This window comes from Lissotriton helveticus, chromosome 8 (assembly GCF_964261635.1).
Source record: "Lissotriton helveticus chromosome 8, aLisHel1.1, whole genome shotgun sequence".
NCBI classification, from domain to species: Eukaryota; Metazoa; Chordata; class Amphibia; order Caudata; family Salamandridae; genus Lissotriton; species Lissotriton helveticus.
The window spans coordinates 1719221437-1719248953 of record NC_136069.1 but is presented as its reverse complement, the minus strand read 5'-3'; the positions used below and the strand labels follow the sequence as shown (position 1 = coordinate 1719248953).

Genomic DNA, 27517 nt, shown 5'->3' with positions numbered 1-27517 from the left:
TGTCTCACAAAGCTATCCATATTCTCCCACAGACCTACCCACATACTGTCTCACAGACATACACACATTCTGTCTCACAGACATACATACATTCTTTCTCACACACCTACCCACATTCTGTGTCACAGACCTACCCACATTCTGTCTCACAGACCTACCCACAATCTGTCTCACAGACCTACCTACATTCTGTCTCACAGACCTACCCACATTCTGTCTCACTGACCTACCCACATTCTGTCTCATAGACCTACCCACAATCTGTCTCACAGACCTACCCACATTCTGTCTCACAGACCTACCCACAATCTGTCTCACAGACCTACCCACATTCTGTCTCACATACCTACCCACATTCTGTCTCACATACCTACCCACAATCTGTCTCACAGACCTACCCACATTCTGTCTCACAGACCTACCCACATACTGTCTCACAGACATACACACATTCTGTCTCACAGACATACATACATTCTGTCTCACACACCTACCCACATTCTGTCTCACAGACCTACCCACATACTGTCTCACAGACATACACACATTCTGTCTCACAGACATACATACATTCTGTCTCACAGACCTACCCACATTCTGTCTCACTGACCTACCCACATACTGTCTCACAGACATACACACATTCTGTCTCACAGACATACATACATTCTGTCTCACACACCTACCCACATTCTGTCTCACAGAACTACCCACATTCTGTCTCACAGACATACACACATTCTGTCTCACAGACCTACCCACATTCTGTCTCACAGACCTACCCACATACTGTCTCACATACACACACACATTCTGTCTCACAGACCTACCCACATTCTGTCTCACAGACCTACCCACATTCTGTCTCACAGACCTACCCACATTCTGTCTCACAGACCTACCCACATACTGTCTCACAGACATTCACACATTCTGTCTCACAGACATACATACATTCTGTCTCACACACCTACCCACATTCTGTCTCACAGACCTACCCACATTCTGTCTCACAGACATACACACATTCTGTCTCACAGACCTACCTACATTCTGTCTCACAGACCTACCCACATACTGTCTCACAGACATACACACATTCTGTCTCACAGACATACATACATTCTGTCTCACACACCTACCCACATTCTGTCTCACAGACATACACACATTCTGTCTCACAGACCTACCCACATTCTGTCTCACAGACCTACCCACATTCTGTCTCACAGACCTACCCACATACTGTCTCACAGACCTACCCACATTCTGTCTCACAGACCTACCTACATTCTGTCTCACAGACCTACCCACATACTGTCTCACAGACATACACACATTCTGTCTCACAGACATACATACATTCTGTCTCACACACCTACCCACATTCTGTCTCACAGACATACACACATTCTGTCTCACAGACCTACCCACATTCTGTCTCACAAACCTACCCACATTCTGTCTCACAGACATACACACATTCTGTCTCACAGACCTACCCACATTCCGTCTCACAGACCTACCTACATTCTGTCTCACAGACCTACCCACATACTGTCTCACAGACATACACACATTCTGTCTCACAGACATACATACATTCTGTCTCACACACCTACCCACATTCTGTCTCACAGACCTACCCACATACTGTCTCACAGACATACACACATTCTGTCTCACAGACATACATACATTCTGTCTCACAGACCTACCCACATTCTGTCTCACAGACCTACCCACATACTGTCTCACAGACCTACCTACATTCTGTCTCACAGACCTACCCACATACTGTCTCACAGACATACACACATTCTGTCTCACAGACATACATACATTCTGTCTCACACACCTACCCACATTCTGTCTCACAGACCTACCCACATTCTGTCTCACAGACATACACACATTCTGTCTCACAGACCTACCTACATTCTGTCTCACGGACCTACCCACATACTGTCTCACAGACATACACACATTCTGTCTCACAGACATACATACATTCTGTTTCACACACCTACCCACATTCTGTCTCACAGACCTACCCACATTCTGTCTCACAGACATACACACATTCTGTCTCACAGACCTACCCACATTCTGTCTCACAGACCTACCCACATACTGTCTCACAGACATACACACATTCTGTCTCACAGACCTACCCACATTCTGTCTCACAGACCTACCCACATTCTGTCTCACAGACATACACACATTCTGTCTCACAGACCTACCCACATTCTGTCTCACAGACCTACCCCCATTCTGTCTCACAGACCTACCCACATACTGTCTCACAGACATACACACATTCTGTCTCACAGACATACATATATTCTGTCTCACACACCTACCCACATTCTGTCTCACAGACCTACCCACATTCTGTCTCACAGACATACACACATTCTGTCTCACAGACCTACCCACATTCTGTCTCACAGACCTACCCACATTCTGTCTCACAGACCTACCCACCTTCTGTCTCACAGACCTACCCACATACTGTCTCACAGACATACCCACATACTGTCTCACAGACATACACATATTCTGTCTCACAGACCTACCCACATTCTGTCTCACAGACCTACCCACATTCTGTCTCACAGGCCTACCCACATTCTGTCTCACAGACCTACACACTGACTATCAGGGGACTGTTGCACCAGCTGGCAAATTAATGACCCAACTGCTGTGCTTGCAGCGTGCATGCCACCCACTCCCAGACACACACACACAGGTACATGCAGACACACACACACACACACACAGCCACACACAAACACAGCCTCACAGACACACAGACACACACACTAGAGGAAGCTCACACTTCCAGCAGTGATGTCATAGGACAGTGATGACCAGCTGTCATTGAGCTCGCAAGAGACTGAGACCCGACTTTAAGAAATCATATGGGGGGTGTTCCACCTCCTGCACCCCCTTCAAGTTACACCCCTGACTATATACGGTCAGATGTACTTTGCTCACTGTTCTGTCCATGTCCATCTTTAATATGGAAATTTAAAGTCAGCAGCAGATCTGTTAATGGGCGGAGCTTCTGGTTGGATAAGGTGCCCGGGCAGTTATGGGCAGATCTGCGCCGTTGTTCACATTTTAGTCCAAAAACCTGAAAAACAAGCTTTAAAGTGTGCCCTTCTGTGCCATTACAGGGGCTTGTTCCAAACTCACTTCTCGGACTTGAGCACCCCCTTCACAAACCTCACTTATTGCACACATTGCGTTGTCATGGGATGGATGTGCCTTTTGTTTTTATTTTTTTTGCAGATTTATATAGCGCAAACTCGAACCGAAGGTATTGGAGCGCTTTACATGAGCAACGGTTATATTAAACAAGGACACATTTATTCATTTGGTAGGAGCGGGGAATCACAGGATGTGGCGCGACCCCGAGGCTCGAACCTTGGCTTCCCAGCTGCAAAGTCGGCAGTCTGGCCGTCAGAAAACATCCTCTCCCAGAACATTATAAAATACATGTGTGAACCCCACCTACGATGTATATTTTAGAAATTAGTGACGTGATAAGAACTGCTCAGCTCTGTACCTCAGTTTCTGTAGTTTGCAGCCAGGAAGTTTGAGGCCTTCACACAACTTCTTCACTCCAGTGTCTCGCAGCTCATTGCTGCCCAGTTGGAGTTCTGTGAGAGATGTGTTTGTTTCCAGGACAGAGGCGAGGGCTTCACAGCATGAATCGGTGAGGAAGCCGCGATTCAACCTGCAGGAGAGAAGAGATATGGAGAGGAGTAAAGCAGAGCACAGACAGGGGCGTCACAGCTTCAGTTTTATCTTCATTTCATTTCCTTCCCGTACTTGCTCCATTCTAGTGACACGTCCCACCTTACACATCTGTTTATTTAGGAATCTCATGAGGGGAGTTCTAAGACTAGCAGAGGCGGAGCTAACTGTACATATTAATAGACATATGAATACATGTTTTATGCTGGAGACTCTGTTGTGGTGTGAATGGTCAACTAGTTGTATATTTACTAGGGTTGTGATGCACACAGAGATCTTTTCGTCGGAGGTCCCTGCCCGATGAGGTGTTTATTCTCTGCGGTGTTCATACAGAAGTGCACCGCCTACACCTTGGGTGCCAGGCTATATACTGATTTATTTTCGGGCTCATTGTTAAAGTTAGTAAGTGCTCCATGATACAAAGCCTTGTGCGTGCGCTATAGTGGTCTGCTCAAAGACTGCAGATCCGTAAGATGTAGAAAGCGTTCTGATTTTAGTTCAAATATCTGAAAACCAAGCTTTAAAGAGTGCCCTTCTGCACCATTAGGGGGGCTTGTTCCAAACTCAGTTCTCGCACGTGGGTACCCACAGTTGACAAACCTCACTGATTGCACACATTTTATTGTCACTGAATGGATGTGCCTTTCCCACAACATTGTAAAATACATGTGTGAGTCCCAACTACACTACGATGTATATTTTAGACATCAATGACGTGATAAGAACTGCACAGCTCTGTACCCCAGTATCTGTAGTTTGCAGTTTGGATGTTTTAGGCCTTCAAACAACTTCTTCATTTCAGTGTCTTCCAGATAATTCCAGCTCAGGTCGAGCTCTGTGAGAGATGTGTTTGCTTCTAGGGCAGAGGCGAGGTTTTCGCAGCATGAACCGGTGAGGGAGCACTGCTCCAACCTGCAGGAGTGAAGAGATATGGAGAGGAGTAAAGCAGGGCACAGTCAGGTGCGTCACAACTTCAGTTTTATCTTCATTTCCTTCTCGTCCTTGACTTACTCACCTCTAGTGACACATCCCCACCTTACACATCTAACCACGCCCTGTTTATATAGGAATCTCATGAGGGGAGTTCTTAGACTAGCAGAGGCGGAGCTAAATGTACATATTAATAGACATTTTAATACTTGTTTCATACTGGAGACCCTCTGCTGTGGTGTGAATGGTCAACTAGTTGTATATTTACATGAGTTGTGATGCACACAGAGAGATCTTTTCGTCGGAGATCCCTGCCCGATCAGGTGTTTACTCTCTGCGGTGTTCATACAGAAGAGTACCATCTACACTTTGGATGCCACGCTATATACCGATTTATTTTCGGGCTCATTAGGTCTCGGCCTAGCGTTACAATGCGCAGCAGTTTTCGCGCACCCGAGATTTAATGTTCTACAGTATGGGGGCTTGAACCCGCCCCTCTTCTCCATTGGCTGGCTTCCTAAACGGAGGCCAGCCATTGGAGGAGAGGGGAATCACTCCGTTCAAGCCCAGTCTTTTTCGGATTGGGGGGGGGCGTGTTTTTCGAATTTCTTGTAGTGTGACGTCGACACATAAGAACACGCCCCCCATCCGAAAAAGACCCACGCTGTCTGCACGGGCCTAAAGGCTCTCTGATTGGTTGACAACGTGTAAACTAGCATTTAGATTGGTCGACGTTGTCAACTAATCATAGAGCCTTTAGGCGCGTGCAGGCAGCGTGAAGAGGAGCGCTTCAGTAGCTTTTCTGACCCTCCCTTCCCTCGTTGTGCATGCTTTTATGCCCCCTTCCCTCGTTGTCCGTGTTTTTCTGACCCCCTTCCCTCGTTGTCCGTGCTTTTCTGACCCTCCCTTCCCTCGTTGTCCGTGCTTTTCTGACCCCCCCCTGGTTGCTTGTGCTTGTTGTTCATGGGAGGTGGATTACGTGGCTGAGAAGTGCTAGGAATATCCTTTCCACCTCCTAAAAGTAGGTGAAATGCAGGCCCGAAGTGGGAGACACGAACGAAGTATGACATGGGTGGAGAAAAAGTAGCTGGTGCTAGAAATTGTTATGTAGTGTGTAAACATGGCCGCCATGACGTCCGTCATAACTTCTGACAATGGGCGTCTGTACAGAGGTTGAAAAGGATGCCAGCGTCAGAGCACAAAGAAACCGGTCAGTGACGACTAAACTCACTAACTTGAGACCAATGTAGAGGCGTGGGCAGCATGGGAAAAAGGTTTGCTAAGCTCGCTTCAGTAAGGATAAATTGCTAAGATTGCACTACTGCGCATGGGAGCAGCAGGGACTGATTAGAGTGTGATGAGCTCTAAAGTTAGTGAAATAAAAACACTTCCTGCAAGTCATAAACTTTAAAAGCCTTCACAATTCTGCAACTGCATTAGAAAGAAACGTTATAGGCCGGTGAAAACATTGTTCTCGAAATTTTATTTTTGATTGAAGTGTCAACTCCCTACTTGGAAAGTTGTCATTCAGAAGCTCAACCTCTGCCATTCACATCACTTATAGATAGATGGCTTAGAAGCAGATAAGTGAAATCGTAGAGTGTAATATTGTGTACCCCAGGTATATTTAAATCCATCAGCTGGAGGAAAGCAGTGCACGAAACCTGACAGTATGTAGCTAACTGACTACCCTGTGCACTGAACCATGAACCTTTATTGGTAATCTGCCACTGCAAAGTTGTAGCCCGTATGTAAGCTCAGTGGGCTAACTGCCCCTGAATATTTATCTCAGGAGATTAAAGATTAAAATCGGGGCAGACGTTTGTGTGATGGAGTTGGATAAAACACCTCTTCTTCTAACATGTTGCTTATGTTTGTGTTTGGGCAGAAGTATTGTTCAATATTTGAGTAGCAGACATACACTGAATATGAGAATTTCAGTCATGCTCTTTACCCAGTTTAGAGCATTGCTCCTTTACACCCTTTACAGTCGTTATTTTATTTATAGAGTTTTATAAAGCGCAAACTTGACCCAAGGGTATCAGAGTGCTGTAGATGCCAAAAGATATTTCATGCAATAAGATAAATACAGGATGAGGAAAAAAATTGTGAGAATGGCAAATAAGTCTATAGAACTCGGATAGCTAGCCCCTTCTGTGGTCTGTTTAAACCATATGTTAGAATAGAGCTGAATCTGTTCCCTCGTTGTGCTTGCTTTCCTGCCCCCTGTTCCCTCATTGTGCTTGCTTTTCTACCCTCTGTTCCCTCGTTGTGCTTGCTTTCCTGCCCCCTTTCCCTCGTTGTGCTTGCTTTTCTGCCCCCGTTCCCTCGTTGTGCTTGCTTTTCTGGCCTCTGTTCCCTCATTGTGATAGTTTTTTCTGGCCTCTGTTCCCTGTGTGTGGCTCTTTGTGTGTGTGTGTGTGTGTGTGTGTGTGTAGATCTCTGTGTATGTGTGTGGCTCTCTCTCTGTGGCTCTGTGTGTGTGTATGTGGCTCTCTGTGTGTGCGTGTGGCTCTGTGTGTGTGTCTCTGTGTGTGTGAGGGGGCTCTGTTTGTGTGTGTGTGTGGGGGGGGCTGTGTGTGTGTGGGGCTCTGTGTGTGTGTGGGGCTCCGTGTGTGTGTGGGGCTCCGTGTGTGTGTGGGGCTCCGTGTGTGTGTGGGGCTCCATGTGTGTGTGGGGCTCTGTGTGTGGGGGGCTCTGTGTGTGGGGGGCTCTGTGTGTGTGTGGCTCTGTGTGTGTGTTGCTCTGTCTGTTTGTGGCTCTGTCTGTGTGTGTGTGGTTCTGTCTGTGTATGAGTGGTTCTGTCTGTGTGTGTGTGGTTCTGTCTGTGTGTGTGGCTCTGTCTGTGTGTGTGTGTGTGGCTCTGTCTGTGTGTGTGTGGCTCTGTCTGTATGCATGGCTCTGTCTGTGTGTGTGGCTGTGTGTGTAGTTTTTTTGTAGGTGGCTCTATGTGTGGGTGGCTCTGTGTGTGTGTGTAGGTGGCTCTGTGTGGGTGGCTATGTGTGTGTGTGGGTGGCTCTATGTGAATGACTCTGTTTGGGTGGTTCTGTGTGGGTGGCTCAGTATGTGTGTGTGGCTCTGTGTGGGTGCAAATGCAATAGGTCTTGCATTTGCGAGCGATTAAGCTATTGGCATTGTAAATGACAATGACATTTATTTATGTTTTAAAAACAAAAACATAAATAAAAATAATGTCATGAGCAATGCCAATAGCTCTAACTTTAACAATGCCGAGACCATTGCATTGTAAATGCTTGTTTTTAAAGTTAGTAAGTGTTCCATGCTGCGTGTGCGAAATAGTGGTCTGCTCAAAGACTTTGGCTCCGTAAGATGTAGAAAGCGTTCAGATTTGAGTCCAAATTCCCGAAAAACAAGCGTTAAAGAGTGCCCTTCTGCACCATTAGGGGGGCTTGTTCCAAACTCACTTCTCGCACGTGGGTACCCCCTTCACAAACCTCACTAATTACACACATTTTATTGTCTTTGAATGGATGTGTCTTTCCCATAACATTATAGTATATATGTGTAAACCCCCACCTACGATGTATATTTTAGAAATCAATGACGTTATAAGAACTGCACAGCTCGGCACCTTAATGTCTGTAGTTTGCAGTTTGGATGTTTTAGGCCTTCACACAACTTCTTCACTCCAGTGACTTCCAGCCCTTCATTGCGGCTCAGGTCGAGCTCTGTGAGAGATGTGTTTGTTTCCAGGACAGAGGCGAGGGCTTCACAGCTTGAACTGGTGAGGGAACAGAGATCCAACCTACAGGACAGAAGAGACATGGAGAGTCTAAGTAAGTTTTATTGTTTGGTTAGTTAAAACCTTAACAATTTAAAAAGACATTTTAAAATAATCAGAAAAAATTGCCGTTTTTTAAAGCTTGACATCAATATGTTCCTGATAAAATATTAAACATTGTTAATTAAACATACTCTAATTACTAGTCCAGATCCACGTCTATTTGCACAGGCAATGTCCCAGCCATTTCATCTTGATCTGTCATTTGAAAGTTTGAGTCGCTTACTTTACTTCAGAGGAGCCAAAATAGCCACCTTCTAGCTGGGTTTTTTAAAGTAATTTTCAGGGCTAGTTCAAAGACATTAAGGAATTTAATCAATTTGCAATTCAATTGTGGGTCCGACGGGTCTAGCCCTGAATTTATTGCAGTTCTGCAGGTCCTGATATCTCTGGCATTAGAAGTTTTTCTGAGTAAAGTGACTCGTGCAATGTAAAGTTTAGTACATGTACAGATTATATGGATAAAATCCGCTTTTTTGTACCTGCAAAGTCAACATGATTTGGGCGCTATGTGCACCCAGGTTGGCTGTTGCGCTATCGATGGTAGTTTCCCAAAACGTATCGCCATTCATTATTTCTTCAGATAGATTGAGAATGTTATGCTCAGATAAGGTGCTCGTGCAAGGGTCTTGTAGTTATTAATCACCATCCAGGCATGCGACCTTAAGCTGAAGATGTCGTTGTCAAACAGTAGTGAATGGAATTTTGCTCATTTATTTATTATTGGTTTGAAGGACTGATATGGCAAGTTTTTACTCCATAATTCGGTTGTGCATGTTGTTAACGACGATTTATATAGATATTGGTTGTAAGGTGAATTTTTATCCTCATCCACATCTGTCCAAAGGGCTTTGTTAATTGTCGAGGTGACCGTGTTCTGTTTCAACCGATACCAAAGCTTTATTGTGGTATACATTCTCCCTATAGTTTCATTTAAGAGACCAAATTCAAGTCGAAACTGTGCCGGTGAAGCCGACCGATGTATATGGAAAACATTTTTATAAGTTGAGACTATTAGTCGGTTTAAAAGGTCTGAATCTTTGCCATGCAGAGCTGTGCTGGCATACGTTAGCGTTGGCAGCATTTTGGCCATTACGGCAAGCAGAGGTTTGTGTGACGGTCCATTCAGTCTTTTTGCCAGTATTCTGAAGGCAAATGTGAGTGCACTGGTTCTCTGTGACATATACGTTTTTTGCTTTAGATGATTTTGTCTATTAATATTTATAGAACCCCAGATATTTCTAACATTCTACTTCCTGTATCTGGCTGACGTTGAGCCAGATATTCCGCTTGCTTCTCCGGTGATTATCAGTCAGCATTGTTTTGGTTTTTGATATATTTATTTCTAAATTGTTAGAAGAAATATATTCTGCCGTCTCATTTAGAGCTCAGTTAAACTCTTAGTTAAACTCGTTAACACCACATCGTAGGCGTACAAGAGATGTGTTAGTAATAATGTACCTATTTGCGGAGAATGGGAATTAATATGATAAAGCCTTTGTGCAAGATCAGACATAAACAAATTGAAAAGATGTGGCGCCAATACGCAACCTTGTTTTAGGCCTTTGGTTGTAGTTAGCTTCCTGGATAGTCTAGAACCGTCTCCTATCTTGATTCTTATCCATGTTTTTGAGTAGAATTGCAGTATTCCTCGTAGGAACCGCTCTGGAATTTTCCAGGCTCGCAGTTTTTTCCATAGGAGGTGACAGTCTCCACTGTCAAAGGCTGCCTATAGGTCTATAAAACAGAGGTGAAGTTGTTGTTTCCTCTGCTTGCATTTGTTTGCTATTAGTGAGAGAGCTAAGATGTTCGTGATTGTCCCTGTGCCTTGCCTGAACCCTGTTTGGTTTAATGGAATCAGATTAAGCTTCCAGAATGAGCGAGGCATGATATTTGGCGTCGACATCTAATAGGGCGATTAGCCTGTAATTCGATGGATTTGTCCTATCTCCTCCTTTAAAGATACTTGTCATTATCGTGCCTTGCCAGTTGGGTGGAATACAATTGAGTACCTCTATTTCTTTGAATAACATGAATAGATGCTCGCTCCAGAAGGATGGATCGTTCTTGAAGATGGCTTGAGGAATGCCATTATGTCCTGGTGCACCGTCTCCTCTGCCTTTCTGTATTATGCGTATTATTCCATCAGCCGAAAGTGGGGACCGCTCTGTCTTTACTTTGAGGGAACTGGTGCCATATTTGCCATGCAGTTTGGTGAGTTCCTCAGTTGGGTAAGCACCAGAATCCATCTTTACTACTGAATTGCTCGTGCTGTCCTCTCCTAGTTTGCTTATGTCACCATCTCCTTGTATGATGTTTTCTGATGTATTTATACCTCAGTTAATTCTTGGTTGTTCAATGCTGGATTATCAAGAATTGTGATTTCTGAGAACTTTGTAGTTAGAAATTTAGCCCACTCGTGTTCTTGTATGTTTCACGACAGCATGTTCACCGGCCTATGCAATTTATTTATCATTTCCCAGAATGTATTTGAGTTGGTTTTCTTTGCACTACAGAGTAATTCAGCCAAGAATTTATCATTGTTATTTCGCTTTTCTTTCCATAACTTTTTTTTATACGTTTTTCACAATTGACGTACGTTGTCCCAGGACGCTTGGTCGAGGTATGTTAATTTTAGCCGCTCTGCCTAATTCTGCCTTATCTCATGTCTCTCCACTCAGTAGTCTCCTCTCTGTTGATCCTGCTAATTTTATCCTAGGTTTTTAGACGTCAGAAGACTCAGGTTGCTGAAAAAGGCTGACTTTCAGTTTATACCTGCTATCTCCTCAGTGTATGTGTGTATGTATAGGGTTATCCTGTTGCTCCAGTTCTCGGACTCCGTTTTAAATGAGTTGTTAGTAGTTAGCTAGCAGCTAGGTATGATTAACTGTGACAAAATCAGAGTAATACAACCATTATATGACCAGTCTGAATAAAGCGCGGCTGGTAGCCAGTGCACGGGCCACAGTCCAACCGCCACACTCTTTTCGGCTTCAATTCTAGTCAGATCCCACTGGTCCAGGCTCCGGCCTCACCGCCCAGTGCTGGCACTGGTGAATGGCGTGCGGTATCTGCACTGCCTGGCCTCACTGTTCAGCTTTTCACAGCTGCTGCACAGCGGTTCTCCGCTATTCCAGCCCCCCCGGGGGGCACTCACTCCTACCACTCCGTCACCGAAGGAGTCAGCACTCTGCAATACATTGTCCTCAGCTGTGGCCATAAACGTGGCCGCGGTCGAGGTTGATCCCGCGGCTGATCTTGGGCGAGCTGCTCTGGGGGCGGCTTCGTTTTCGCAGCTCAGTTTTCGGACGATATACAAATCCCGCGTCCCCTGTGGTTTTGCTCCCACAGCTCCTGTGGCCCCTCCTTGCGTCAGCATTGGGATCGGGATCAGGTACAGCCGCAAGTCCCAACCAGGGAACTGCTCCGCGTTTGGGGAGGAATAAAGCAGAGCAGGGGCGTCACAACTTCAGTTGTATCTTCATTTCCTTCTCGCCCTTGAGTTACTCCCCTCTAGTGACACATCCCACCTTACACATCCGACCACACCCTGTTTATATAGGAATCTCATGGGGGAGTTCTCAGACAGGCAGAGGCGGAGCAAAATGCACACATTAATAAATATATTAATACATGTTTTATGCTGGAGACCCTCTGCTGTGGTGTGAATGGTCAACTAGTATATTTACACGGGTTTGGATGCACACAGAGAGTCTTTCGGTCAGAGGTCTTCATCCATTGGTCTCTTAAATTGTCATTCACATTTTGCAGACTGTCCTCTTTACCCATTGGCTCCCTTTATTCTGAGTGACAGCACAAAGCTGACTTACTTCCTCCTAAACATCAATCCTTTCTTCTCATTGCCAACGCTGATTTAAGGTATTTTTTATTTTATTTATTTTTATGTTTACTTTAAACAGCATTTTTTTGCCTACACTTTGGATGCCAGGCTATATACGGATTTAATTTCGGGCTCATTTTTAAAGTTAGTAAGTGTTCAATGATATGAAGCCTTGCGCGTGCGCAAAAGTGGTCTGCCCAAAGACTGCGGATCCGTATAATGTAGAAAGCGTTCTGATTAAAAAAAGCTCCAGAACAGTATTCCAGATGAAATATATAAATGATGAACAATTCCTTGCAAGTCAGTATTGAGGTGAGAAAGTTGCTTTGAGTGGAGTATTATGAAGAACTCACCTCTATGTGAATTCTTTTACACAGAAGTGCACTATTTACATAAACACTTTACGTTGCATTGACACAAGCCCTGAAGCAGCAGGTAAGTCCACCAAACACGCGCCTGTGAGTGCAAACACTCACCTCAAGCCACAAGGACGTCTATTCATACTTTGATGCCAGAGTTTCACAGATCTGCTCCAGCCAGCCTGTGCTTTCAACTGAAGGGCATTCATTCATTCATTCATTCATTCATGGGAACTCAGTGCAGTTCAGTCCAGAATGGCGCCGGAGGGTTTGTGCCCTATTGACTCAAGGGTTTGATTTTAATGATAAAAGTTACTTTTTTATACTTAAGGTAAATCTGGTGATATTGAAGAACTCAACTTTGTTTTCAGTCTGGTGAATATTTTGATGAAATTGAAAAAAAATATGTTCCCCAAAACAGTACCATGTGTAAGTAACTAACATGCCGGGTGAACCCAGGTATATATTTGGTGGATACCTCAGGGCCGCCCAAATGGGTACAAACGCAATGATGCGTTGTAAAGAGAGGGAGGCTGGCTGTGTTTGAAGGACAACATTTCAATACTAAAGCGATGAAAGAGACATGAGTTCAGAGGAAAGTTCACTGTTTAGAGACCGATTGTGAAAACACCATAAAAGTTTCCTTAGGCTGCACAAACGTTTTCTAATCAACTAACTCCGTTTTTCTCTTATTAATATTGCTAAAATTAAATAATAAAAAACAACAAACATACATTTAGTTGTCTGTATAAAATATGTGGGTCAATTTTCAGATGTAGCCTTCGAATTTCCAAATATAACCTTCACTCTAAAGAAGGAATTCTATCCCAAAAGCAGAGGTTCGACTCTGCGGACCCTTCTGCACTGCAAGCTCAGCAGATGAGGCCAGTAAGTGTATGGGCCCAAAGATTGTAGCGAGTGATAGTGGTAATAGGTAATCTGCACTGGATCAGCGGCTATGATAGCACACTAATATAGAAATAAATCATTTATATGTCAGCTTTTTGATAAGGAGGCCTTTATCCAGGAGGAGCCGTACCAGAGTACACTGTGCTGGGATTAGCACAGGCCCGTTACCGCCACACAGGCCCAGGGTCGGCTGTAAAATAGAGCAGGGATCGAGGGGTGACTAGCAGCAAGAAAGTCTGTCGGAAGCCTAGCAGAGCAGTGCTCACCCATACACATGTATCTCATTCATACACACACATGTTCATACATGTCAACAGACCATGCTCTCATTGACACACAAGCAGTGCTCGTTGGATTCGTAATCTCATTAGGAATATCTGACTCAGGTGTCTCCAACCAGTCGATCACGAGCTACTGGTCGCTTGCTGACACCTTCAGAGTAGCTCACAGCCTTGAGTTCATTTGTAAAAAAAAGGCCGGGTCAATGAAGTCTTGCATTTTTCTTTTAAAGTGAATGAAGCCTGTGTTTATTTCAGTCTGGCCTCTTCAGCTGAAGGCAGCAAGACCTGGTGATGGTCAGTGCCCAACTCTGATTTATGATCCCGGCTGGGGCACAAAGGTGAAGAACTGATGGACTGATGGATTAACGAGCAGAGGGCGAGAACAAAATGTTTTTGAATGCTTTTAATGGGAGAAAATTAAAATGAACTGTTCAGTTAATGACTGAGTTAACTCTTCATTTTAATGTTCTTCCATTTCAAAGTGTTGCATTTACACACAGCAGGCCTCTTGCTCTCAGTGGCTAATAGACATGACATAATAGCTGAAATATATAGCAATTTGGGTAAATGTAAAATGGAAATAATTGTTCCATATTATGAAAGACTTTTCTGCCTCTTCTCCAAATTAAATAGAATAGTTTTTTGTTTTGTATTATACATGTCACGGTGCCACATATGTTAAAAGGTATGTCCTGGTCCACAATTACATACGACACTGCCTCACAGTCACCCACACACGTCTCATTAAATACACACGTCTCATTCATACACACATATGTTCATACATCGCCACAGACAACGCTCTCATTCACACACATGGCAGCCCTTTCATAGTGACCTTGGTTAATGCATTTTGTTCAAACCGGAGTATCCGGCTCTAAGGACTTTAGGCTTAGAGTCAGTGAAGCCGGGCCTGGGGGTGTCTGGTAACAATGTGCGAGTTGCTTGTTCTTTAGTAGCTCACCATGATTTCCAGATCAGAAGTAGCTCTCACTACAGCAAAGGTTGGGGAGCCCTGGTCTGACTGAAACTAAAATCATTCAACACCAACATCTGTTTTTGCATTTAGAGGACGGATGGTTTGGTGAAGGTTGTCAAATGGGTCCAGAACACCCCTTGGAACATTGATCTATGGAGTGTGAACCCCAAACACCTTCATTTGTTTGTGGGTGTACTGGGGTCATCCAGGCAAGCGTTATGAATGACTGTCAGGGTCCCGTGGCACCAACTGGTAAATAAAGGACAGACCGCTGTGCTTGCTGCCGGCATGCAACCCACTCACAAATGGACAGACACACACATACAGCCTCACAGACACACATGGACATACAGACACACACACAGCCACACATAGCCTCACAGAGCCACAAAGACACACCCACACAAAGGTACACACAAACAGCCACACAGACACACACATACTCATAACCAAAAGCAAATCTCATACTTCCAGCAGTGATGTCACATGACAGTGACGAGCAGCTGTCATTGGGCTGTCAAGAGTTAAAGAGACTTTAAGAATTTATTAGGGGGGTGTCCCACCTCCTACGCTCCTTTCAAGTTGTATCCCTGACTATACAGGGTCAGATGTACTTTCCTCATTGTTCTGTCCATGTCCATCTTTAAGATGGAAGTACAAGGCAAGCAACAGATCTGTTAATGGGCAGAGAAGGTGCCAGGGCAGTTATGGGCAGATCTGCGCCGTTGTTGACATTTTAGTCCAAATAAATGAAAAACAAGCTTTAAAGTCTGCCCTTCTGCACCATTAGAGGGGCTTGTTCCACACTCACTTCTCAGACTTGGATACCCCCCACTTCACAAACCTCACTTATTGCACACATCTTATGGTCATGAAATGGATGTGCCTTTCCCACAACATTATAAAATACATGTGTGAGCCCCACCTGTGAAGTATATTTAGAAATCAATTATGTGATAAGAAGTGTACAGCTCTGTACCTCAGTTTCTGTAGTTTGCAGTTTGGGTGTTTTAGGCCTTCACACAACTTCTTCACTCCAGTGTCTCTCAGATAATTGTTGTTGTTCAGGTGGAGCTCTGTGAGAGATGTGTTTGTTTCCAGGACAGAGGCGAGGTCTCCGCAGCATGAACCGGTGAGGGAGCAGCAATTCAGCCTGCAGGACAGAAGAGATATGAAGAGGGGTAAAGCAGAGCACAGACAGGGGCGTCATAGCTTCAGTTTTAGCTTAATTTCCTTCCCGTCCTTGTCTTACTCCCCTCTGGTGACGCATCCGCACCTTACACATCCGACCACGCCCTGTTTATATAGGAATCTGATGGGGGAGTTCTCAGACTGGCAGAGGCAAATGTACATATTAATAAATATATTATGTGTTTTATGCTGGAGACCATCTGCTGTGGTGCGAATGGTCATCTCACAACTTTAGCAGTAGTTGCAGCTAGTTGTTTATTTACACGGGTTGTGATGCACACAAAGAGATCTTTTCATCAGGGGCCCCTGTGCCTTGAGGTGTTTACTCTGCGGTGTTCATACAGATGAGCACTGCACCCTCCAAGGATGGTGGCATTTGTCCTACAGTTCTTCTCTGAACACAAGATGGCAGCCTTGAGCCGCCCACAGCTTCTCATGTTACAGCCATTAAATTCCATATTTACACATTATCTTTTCACGGTCAAGATATATCTCATTAGGCTTGAAGTCGCAAGTTCTACCCAGCAGTGCCCCCGGTGTCCCGGAAGTTGTCATTTACTTCCCTCCTACAAGCCATGATGGCGTTAAACAGGGGTTGTGGTGAAAGAGGCCTCTGTTGTCATGAGTTTATGAAGTGACGATTCTTGACAGGGCCTCACACACAGATCCACCTCTGGGTATGTTGCAGACACGCAGACAACCCTTCAGTGTGACCCTGGCTCATGGTCATAATCCAGCGGGGGAAACACAAAATCTAAAGAGAGCCCATATACAAATTTATATGTACTAATTCCTGCTAGGTTTATCAGTCATTTTAGGATATCCACTATTACTTTATAAATTCTCAGTGAAACTCCTAAAGATTATCTACAAGCGTTATCTATTTGTTGGATTTCATGAGATTATTAATAGATCTATTACACTTATTTATAATAACCACAGACTTTTTGTAAAAGTTTATAATTTTATCTAAGTTTTGTAAGTCAGCAATAATATTTTACAGAAACCAACAAAAATAATAATGAGGGAGAGAAGTCTTTAAGGTTAGATGTAGCACAGAAATAATAGTTACCTAGTGTGGTATGGAAAACCAACCCTCTGGCCAAAAAGGACTGGTAGGGACCTCCCAGGCTTAAGGACAGGATAGACGTTCCCTCTCTAGCACTGGCACCCCTCTCTGATGCTTCTTCTGGCTTCTTGAAGATACACGTTGATTCCACGCCTCACTCGATCGACCACCGGACCACATCTCATACGATTCTTCAGCTCACACGATTCTTCTTCAGCTTCCTTGTTGTCACAGCGACCAGCATTGTAGACACCTTCTATTCTTCTGTTTTGACAGCTCCTTTCTAAACTACCCCTTTTGGGGATACCCCAATTATACTAATTACTAATCTAAGGACTACCCAGGGATGTTTCAATTTTAGGATCCCTCTACATTTGATTGGACAAAATGAGAATGACTAAACATCACACCACACTTTTTCTAACACAACAATTAATATACTATTGTTCATAAGTAGAGCCCACCGAATACGTCAATGAAGACCATAGTCTATTCATAAATGTTTCATAAAAGTTTTAAAAGTGTATTTGGTATTGCGCTATCATTTCGAAATAACATATTTTCGTCTTCTTTCCGTCTAAAATGTCTTTCTATTTCCTCTTGATACTTGGCCAAGGTTATCCAGCTTTGACTGACACCAGCATTAAATTTGGTCTTTTGCCAAGGACATCCGGCGGATGGCTGCAGAAACTGCACATGTGCACTACTTCTCTCTCTCTCACAATACAGCGTGGTAAATTGGCCCAACAGTTCACTAGTGTAAAACAGCGAGAAATAAATATTAGTTTCTCAAATAAAATGATTCACTGTATACTACCTATAACTATACTAACCCCCTTTAATCTATTTTAAATATTATCCCGCATTAGTTCATGATTAGTTAAGACAAATAAAACTACAAGCATGCGAATTCCCGAGCAGCCATTTTAAGATGAAACTGCTCATGTGCATGGTTTTCCCACCATTTAGTAGAACTACAACTATTACGTTCATGCAGTATACGCATGCCCACTAAGAAAAATATCCAGTTTTAGCAAAACTGAATACAGCATTTTAATAAGATTTAGTTCACTTTTGGCAAGCGGTTTCTATATAAAAATGTTCATATTGTGCAAATTAATAACACACGTATTTACGCAAAAAATCTGTTAAGAGAAAAAAAAACGAGCGAAAATAATTTCACAACAGCTCATTTTCAGAGTGTTGCTCCATCATTCCCCTCTCTGATGGCTTTTTATGCCATCATAAAATATCCATCAAAAACAAAAAATTTAAAATAATACCCTCCCTACCAGATGTCAACTTAAAAAAAAAAAAATTATATATGTAAAATCAGACTTCACATTCTTCTTCTTTCATTATATTTTAAAAATCCTTCATTTTCTTATAAAGCATTCCTTTTAATTCTTCAAGTTCTATTTCTTCTAAATCCCTCTTTCTTTTCTTTCCTTTCTGTAACATTTTCTTTGTACATAATTTTCTTCTACACAATTTAAATGTTATTATTGCTGCTACTATTATTATAATTCCAAATGAACTACTGGAATTAGTATTTGACCTAAAAAACCTTTCCCAAAGACAGAAAACCATTTCCCAACGTTTGTGAATCTTTTTGTCATTTACTCCAACATTCCATCAACCTCCAGTTGCTTTAAATCTTCATGAATTCTTGTAATATTTTCAATATATTTCTTAATTTCTTTATTTTTATCTGGAATATAGGTACAACAATGTTTAACCTTTATCATTCCACAGACTCCACCCTCTTTTGTTAAAATTATATCAAGAGCGAGTCGATTTTGCATAACCATTAATCTCATTGCAATCATTTCAGTATTGACCATTAAAAATCCACCAGCATGATTTGTTGATAAACGATCTACCACTGTTGTCTATTTTCAAATTTTGTGCGAATTTAATATCCCAACTGATGGTATCAGAACTCCAAAAATATCTCCCACTATTTCTGAAGAAGCTTCCCTTCTTTTTCTTGTTAGTCAATATATATTTCTTCATTGTTTCCAGTGACTTTATATTTATGGTAAATCTTCGGAAAGACAATTACCACATAAAACTTCCATACCATTTATTTGGTAGCTTATAATAAGCTTTGTCCCCACAAACAAAATAGATCCCAGGAAATATAGGATCAGTACCATCTTTGAATCCCCAATCGCCATCTATTAAGATATTATGTTCACAATCACTGGAACCAATAAAATTAGTGGTATATTCTGACCTTAACCTATGGAGAATTTTTTTTCCCTTTTTCCCAATCCAATGTCTAAAGACAGTGCAGCATTGATTTTATTAATATTACTCAAATGTTCTTCATCTTTTTCCAATGTAGGTACTTGAGATTTTTGCTCTTTTCTTTTCAAAATCTTGTCTCCTTTGTTCTACTTGATTTAAAAACATCTTTTCTTCATCATGTAAATTACATGTTAGATTATTTCTTCTTGACCCTTCTAAATCAATTCTACCCTTACTAAAACCAATTCTCCAAAAATATGTACACGTCTAGCTGTTAAAAGCTTACTCGTATATCTTTTAATTTCTAACTATACAAATGTGACATTTTCATCTGAATACCAATATTGTAGTTTTCCAGTTTTATAAAACAAACTTGTTATTACACTACAAGTAATTCCATAAGTTAATGGAATATGATGATATGTTAAGCCCTCTGATACAGATGAAGGCAATTTCATATAAATATAACATTTACTCACATCCATAGTTTCTACATACTCATTTAATAATCGAGTAAATGTAAGGGATTCTCCAAGGAGGTTCTGCAGGAGCGTCAGGAACTCGAAGGTAAGTCCTCGACCTTCCTCTGCCACCGATACCCCTTTCAAACTCTAGGGCGTAACGGTGAACAGGGGAAAGAAGGGAAAACAAAACAAGGAAAGTAGGGAAGATATCCTTGGGATTTCAACACCAGACAATTGGACACGGCCTGCTGTAAGGGAAAGATATCATAAATAGGACAAAACAAAATAGGACACTTATAATATAGCTATGGTATATGCACAAATCCTCTTCTAACCTTGCGTGGGTCTTTTGGGTGAGGCAGGCTAGTATCTTGTGCAGCTTTTGCGAACATCAAACATCAATACACAGAGGTACTAAAGGAAGATTCATATAGACATATTAAAGTGGGTACTCCCTATAGCATAGCACTATACTTAGGTCTGCAACATAAAATCTCACCAGGTAAGATGTAAGTTTAACAGAGAACAGGATGGCATCAATGCACAGAGGGACAGCTAAGGCGTAAGTGTAACAGGAAACAGGATGGCATCAACAATCAGGGAGTATGAGGAAAAACCTAGGAAACATAGACAAATGGTATCGTAAGGAACCAAACCACAGTGTAGGGAAGGAAATCAAAAGGCAGCGCTGCGCGCTGTTACCGTACTCCACTGGTTGAAACAGGATACCAATCAGGTCAGAAAGACGGGGAGATGTCCAACATCTCCGTGGTATTAGAATTCCAAGGTTAACAAGATTACAGGGAAAAAAAAAGGGCCACAAAGAAAAAGAGAAGGAGGCGGAATCCCGGCACATGAGATTCCCCAGTCTGCGAAACACCGACAAGCGGTGTCCGGCCGGCCGGCGGGACAAAATCTGGCCAACGGGCGGAACGCGAACCTGCCTGCCCTGCAGTCCAGAGAAACCCCGCGTACCAAAATCCGGCCGAAAATCAATACAAAAGGGGAACGGGCTCTGAAAGGTCTTAGGAATCCGGATAGTAACAGAAAGTATCCGGAAGGCATCAGCGAAAACCAGCTGATTGCTGGCAATTCGGTATCCAAAGTTTCCCTAACGAGGGAATCCGGAAGCAGTGATCCAAACGCAAAGGAGGCCAGAACACTAGAACGTGAAGCGCCAGGGAAATGAAGTGGCCAGGCTTTAATCTTGCCCGAGAAGTGTGCGCATGCGCATCGCGTGGCCGCCATCTTGGGTGGAGGTTCGGCAATCGTGACAGTAAATACATTTAGTGATTTATTATTCTCATCTGTTTGTACATTTTCTAATTCTACTTGTTCTGCTTCATTTAGGAATTCATGTTTTCTATTTTTAGTGATATTTTTATTTTCATCTTTTAATAATAAAGGTACTGCTATTGTTAGAAACAACCATAATATGAATACTAATATTGTACTACATAAACAAAATTGAATACAGTTTCTTTTACAACCCCTTTTTTTTCTCTGATTGTACTTTAGAATTCATGTTCTCTTCTTTTTTTTTAAAGTGACTAGTTCGGAACAATAACTCATTTTTCAGTGACTTTAGTTCAGATCAAATAATTTCTCTAATTTTTAAAATTTAAGATCTCAATTTCTTTTCGTTAATCTGTCCTTCGCATTAATCTTTTAAATGTAGTTTTTCAAAATCTTCAAGAATAATATAAGTCCAATCAGGGCTTTTGTATTTCTTGTTCGAAAGTTTTACTCTTGAACTTTTTCTTTGTACCACTTGTTCAGGATTTTCTGATTTTTTTTCCAAATGGTACTTCAATCTTTTGACCCCATGTGAAGGCCAATTATCTCCTTTTCTTATTGTTAGAACAGAATTTTTACCACCTTTATTTCCAAATGATTTTCTATTTGACAATATTTTTCTCCTAACTAACTTCTCTTGTTCAGGTTTTGTTTTACATTTTCTTTCGGAAAGTTCTTGTTTCTCCTGAACTTGTTCTTCTACCGTAATCTGGTCCTGCTCAGGTTCTTTTGTTGATTTTCTTTCTTCTTCACTTGTTACCTGAACTTGTTCTTCTACACCTGTGTGTCCCTCCTCAGACTTTATTATTATTATGTTTCTTTCAGTCTGAGTATTTTCATCGTTCCTTAACTGGCCTTGCTCAGTATTGTTATTTTCAGATCTCTGAGCTTGTTCTTCTAAACCTGACTCATCCTCTCTATCTTCATTAATTTTCTTCAATTTTGTTTTGCTTCTTGTTCTTGTTTGTACTCCTTTTTCTTCTTGAAAATCAATTTCAGGAAACCACACCTCTTGACTTGAGCTCAGTAGATCTTGACTTTTGCCTTTATGCTTTTCAGAATCGTTTCTTTTAGATTCACCGGCGTCACAACCACCTTCTTGGTGAATTTTCACTCCCAGTCAAAGGCACTCTACTAAAATTTTCAACAGGAGTAGGGACTTGCTTAGTATGACTTGCATGAATCCAATGTGGCAGGCCTGCACACTTCACTGCTGTTGTATTGACAAGTATGACTTGTTTAGGTCCTTCCCATCTGGGTGCGAGACATGATTCTCTTGTATGGTTTTTTTACCATCACCCAGTCTCCTGGATTTAAGTAATGTGCCTGCTCTGTTGGTCTAGCCACTGCATCTTCTCCAACCTGGTGAGATATAGAACACACAAGATCAGCCAATTCTCTGCAGTAATCCAGTACTAAATCATCAGTAATGCTTAACAATCTATTTCTTGGCACATAAGCTTGTCGCATGGCTCTGCCCATGAGTATTTCATAAGGACTCATTCCTGTGTTTCTTCCTGGAATACTTCTCAAACTCATTAAGACAAGCAGCAATGCATCTGGCCATTTCAAATCTGTGGAGGAACCAACTTTGCTCAGTCTTCCTTTGATTGTGCCATTTATTCGCTCAACAACTCCCGAAGCTTCTTTTCGATATACACAATGCAATTTTTGTTTAATTTGAAATGCTTCACAGATTAATCAAATCACTTCATTGTTAAAATGAGTGTCTCTATCTGATTCCAAAGTCACTGGAAAACCAAATCTAGGAATCAATTCTTTCAATAAAAATTTAGCAACTGTCATGCTATCATTTCTTCTGGTGGGGTAGGCTTCAACCAACCTTGAAAATAAACACACAATTACAAGAACATATCTCTAATGATTACAAATGGGCATTTCTATAAAATCCAATTGAAGCCTAGTAAATGGACCTTCTGGTCTGCCAATTTTCCCTAAACCCACACCTGTTTTTCTTCCGGGTTTTGTTGTTGACAAATCAAACATCTCCGACACAAACTTTCGGCGACATTTCTGAATTTAGGGTTATACCATTCATCTTTGAACGTTCTGATCATAGCATCTCTGCCAATGTGTGTCATGCCATGATACAATCTTGCCATATCTGATAAAAGACAATCTGGCATAATTGGTCTCCCATCTCTATAAATCCACACCTTATCATTCTGTCTTTGTACATATCCTGATTTATTCCATCTCTCTTTTTCTTCAGTTTCAACATTTCCTTGAATTTGTCTGATCTCTTCCCACCCTTCTGGTGGTGAAAAAAATAAAAGTTGACATCTGGTATCAATTTCAATTTTCTTATTTATTGCCACTGGATTTTTAGCACATTATTTGGAAATTTCATCTGCATATTTATTACCCATTGTAACAATGTCATCTCCAGATTGATGTGCAGCACACTTTACAACTGCAATCTCTTTTGAAGGAGTCAGAAAACCCCTTTGCATCCACAGCTGTCCAAAATCATGCACAACCCCATAACCATATTGGCTATCAGTAAATACGGTTATTCTCCAATTTCTTCCCAATTTGCATGCTTTTGTCAAAGCGATCAATTCAGCAATTTGTGCAGATTTGACTCCTGGTAAATATGATGCTTCGACTACTTCTGAAATTTTGCAAACAGGAAATGCTGCATTCAATTTACCTTGTTCTGTTCTTAAACAAGAACCATCTACAAAAAGAGCATGATCAGATAAAGGCAAAGGTTCTTAAGAAATAACCTCCCTAGGTTTAGTACTAATTTCGGTAACTTCTAAGCAGTCATGCTCAGGTTCTTCTGTCACTTCCTCATTATTAGGGTCAAGAAGTAAAGTTGCTGGATTTAATACTGTACATCTAGTTATTGTGACATTTTATGCTCCTAATATTATTCTTTCATATTTAGTCATCCGACTAAGGGTCAAATGTTGAGTTTGAGTTCTTGTTAAAAGAATCTCGACTGAGTGAGGAACAAAGACTTTTACAGGATGTCCCATCACTATTGATTCACTCTGTTCTAGACTCATACAAGTAGCAGCAACTGCTTTTAAACAACCTGGTAAGGCTGAAGCTACTGGATCTAATGTTGCTGAAAAATAAGCAATTGGACTTCTTCTAAGTCCATGTCTCTGTGTAAGGACTGATAAAGCACAATTTTCTCTTTAACAACAAAATAATGCAAATTCTTTTGTATAGTCAGGCATGCCTAAGGCAGGAGCTTGACATAAACAATTTCCTAATTTTATGAAAGCTTTCATGCTCTCATCATTTCTTTCTATTCCATCTTTTGCACTTTTTATAGTCATTTTTATCAAAGGTTATGCCATCAGTGAAAAACCACTGATCCATTGTCTACAGTATCCTACTACTCCTAAAAACATTCTCACTTCTCTTTCAGTTTGTGTATTTGCATTTCTTTTATTATTTTTATTCTTTCTGGGGTCATTTCTCTGATTCCTTTTTCAATTTTGTGACCTAAATATTTCACTTCTTTCTGACAGAATTGTAATTTTACAGGTGACACTTTATGTCCTTCTGCTAAATGATTTAAAAGTGCTATTGTATCAGTGATACGGTCTTCTTTTGTCTTTGATGCCACTAAAAGGTCATCAATGTACTGGACAAGAACTGAAGTTTTAGGAATAACTACTGTCTCAAGACACATTTTTAATATCTGATTGAAAACTGAAGGACTTTCAGTATAGCCTTGAGGAACCCTACACCATGCTAACACACGATCTTCAAATTTGAATGCAAATAAAAATTATGTACCTGGATGTAATGGAATTGAAAAGAACGCATGGCATAAATCAATTACTGTGAACCATTCTACATCTGATGGTATCTGATATAATATTACTGCTGGGTTAGGTACAATTGGGCAACATGGTACCACTATTTTATTCACTTTTCTCAAATGTTGGAACTATTCTATATTTTCCATTTGGTTTCTTAATCCCTATAATTGGAGAATTTCAAGGACTACTTAATATTTCTTTTAAAATCCCTTGTTTAATCATTTGATCAATTTCTGGCATTATTCCTGCTTTTGTTTCAGCACTCATTTTATACTGCTTAGTATTTGGGAAAACTGCATTATCTTTAATTGTCACTTTTTGAATTGACAGTTTTTCTCAATTCTTCTGGTATGTCATTTTCAGTAAGTAAAGTGAATAATTCATCCACTTCTGTACCTTGTTTTGCTAAAAGCAGTTTATATACTACATCTTCGTCTGGAGTTTGAAAAGCAACACCTTCCGGTGTGCAATAAATGGTACAGTTCATTTTACAGAGGAGATCCCTTCCTAGTAAATTCACTGGACTAGAATCACAGGCCACAAATCTGTGCATTTCCTTAAAATTGCCTATATTAACCTCCATTGGTTCAGTGATAGGTGTTTTAATTTGTTTATTTGAGACTCCGATTACTTGAATTGTTTCTCCTGAGAGGGGTAGGTTTGGAAGATCAGCTGTTCTAACAGTAGATCTAGTAGCACCAGTATCTAACAAAAATGTTATATCTTGACCTATATTTCCATCAATATAAGGTCCTGACTGGACTACTGGTAGAGAAGCACCAAGTATGCACTCCTTTTCCTCCCCTCCCAGGCAACATCATGATTCATCCTGGTCACTTTCATCACTCTGTTGCATAAAATAATGTTAGAAATGGGATTCCTGGTTGGCTGAGGCGTGCGCCAAAGCCAGGCAGAAACCACCACTCTAGTCAGGACAAGGGAGTTGCACGCTAGCGCTAACCCCTGCTCGCCCCCTTGGCAGTGCAGCACGAGCAGTCAGGCTTAACCCAGGAGCATCGCATAAAGCATTTATGATCACATACAGTAATATAAGGACGCACAACAGATGGACGCCACACAGGTTTTATGTAAAAATATCTTTTCTTTATATAAAATTTATCACAAGACCAATAACGACAAAAATCCACAATATTAATTTAAACTGATGCGTAGACGTTTCAAAAATGCTTAGGTTGGTTGAGTATAGTTCAATTGAGATCAGATCAGTTCAGTTCTTTGAAATGCGACCGTTCTTTTCACAGTGGACCAAAATGCGATGTAGCAAAAGGAGCAAGGGCTCGCAAACGGATGATGCTACAGGTTTTACTTTCAATGGACCATAATGTGGTATAGCAACAGAACATGAGACTTGCAAACGGATGATGCTACAGGTTTAACTCTCAATGGACCATAATGCGGTATAGCAACAGAACATGCGACTTGCAAACGAATGATGCGACAGTTTTACTCACAGTGAACCAAAGTGTGTAGTAGCAAGAGGAACAAAAGGCTCGGAAAAGGGATGATGCGTCAGTTCCGTTGAGGTGAAACTTAGATGAGTCAAGTCCAGTTGCAGCTTGGTTCCAGGGCGACACTCAGGGGCCCCGATGCGACTCACAAACAGAACGATGTAGGCAAAAGTGACTTTACTCGTGATGCGCTGATGATGCGATGCGCTTCGTGGTGATGCGCTGTGCTCGCTGATTCTTCTGAGCCACTGGACTCTACTTAGGACACTCAGGGTTGATTTGCAACACGCTCCTCGGTGTTGCGATGCGCTTCTGGATGCCAGCGACGCGCAGCCACAGGACTCTTCTTAGGACACTCAGGGTTGATTTGCAACACGCTCCTCGGTGTTGCGATGCTCTTCTAGCTGCCAACGACGCGCAGCCACTGGAAGATGCTCAGGACACACGCGCACCTCAATTCCCAGCAAGGGAATACAGCCTTGAAGACTGTGGGTGAAGTCTGCTGTTCCTGAGACTTCAGTCAGGGGGCTAGCACAGTTCCAAGCCCTTGGAGATCTTGCCTTTCCCAACCAGAATTGAGATCCTTGTTTCTCTTAAGGATCTCCACTCCCCTTCCTCTGGCAGCCAAGAGCAACTTCAGGCCAATTCCAAACAGACAGGAATAGTTTCTCCTCCTTCAGTTAATTTCCAGCTCTTCCTCCAGCAGCAAGTCTTCTTGGTTTACAAAAGGTGATCTAATTTCTCTTGTGCAAGGGTCTTTCTTTTATACAAAAAATGCCTTTGATGTAGGCAGGGAGTTCCCCTCCCCAGATTCTTGTTTTGGGTGTCTCCCGTCATGTGACACCTTGCTCTTTGAGGCAGGGTCCTCAGCCACCCAGCAGGGGTGGAGCTGGCTTTGTGAAGGCAGGACATGGTCCAGAAACCACCCCTCCCCTCAATCTAAATGCAGCTAGCTAACACCCTGATGCTGGAGTTTCCCCAGACCGTCACTACTTTCCAGACAGCCAATACACATCCCAGCAACAGCACACAGCAAGATTGGATGAGGAAACAGTCACTTTCTAAAAGTACTATTTCAAAACTTAGAATTTAGAAATCAT

The 27517-nt window shown here is 42.0% G+C and overlaps 1 protein-coding gene across 1 annotated transcript in view; it reads right to left on the bottom strand.

Annotated features, from left to right (window-relative positions):
- The window catches only part of LOC144773658 (NACHT, LRR and PYD domains-containing protein 12-like), a 946473-nt gene that overhangs the window by 16203 nt on the left and 902753 nt on the right, over nt 1-27517 (bottom strand). The window contains exons 8-11 of the mRNA XM_078658807.1: nt 15849-16022; nt 8291-8464; nt 4510-4680; nt 3578-3748 (exon numbers count right to left, since the gene is read on the bottom strand). Coding sequence (XP_078514933.1) covers nt 3578-3748; nt 4510-4680; nt 8291-8464; nt 15849-16022 — 690 coding nt within the window. The remainder of the gene's footprint in view (nt 1-3577; nt 3749-4509; nt 4681-8290; nt 8465-15848; nt 16023-27517) is intronic.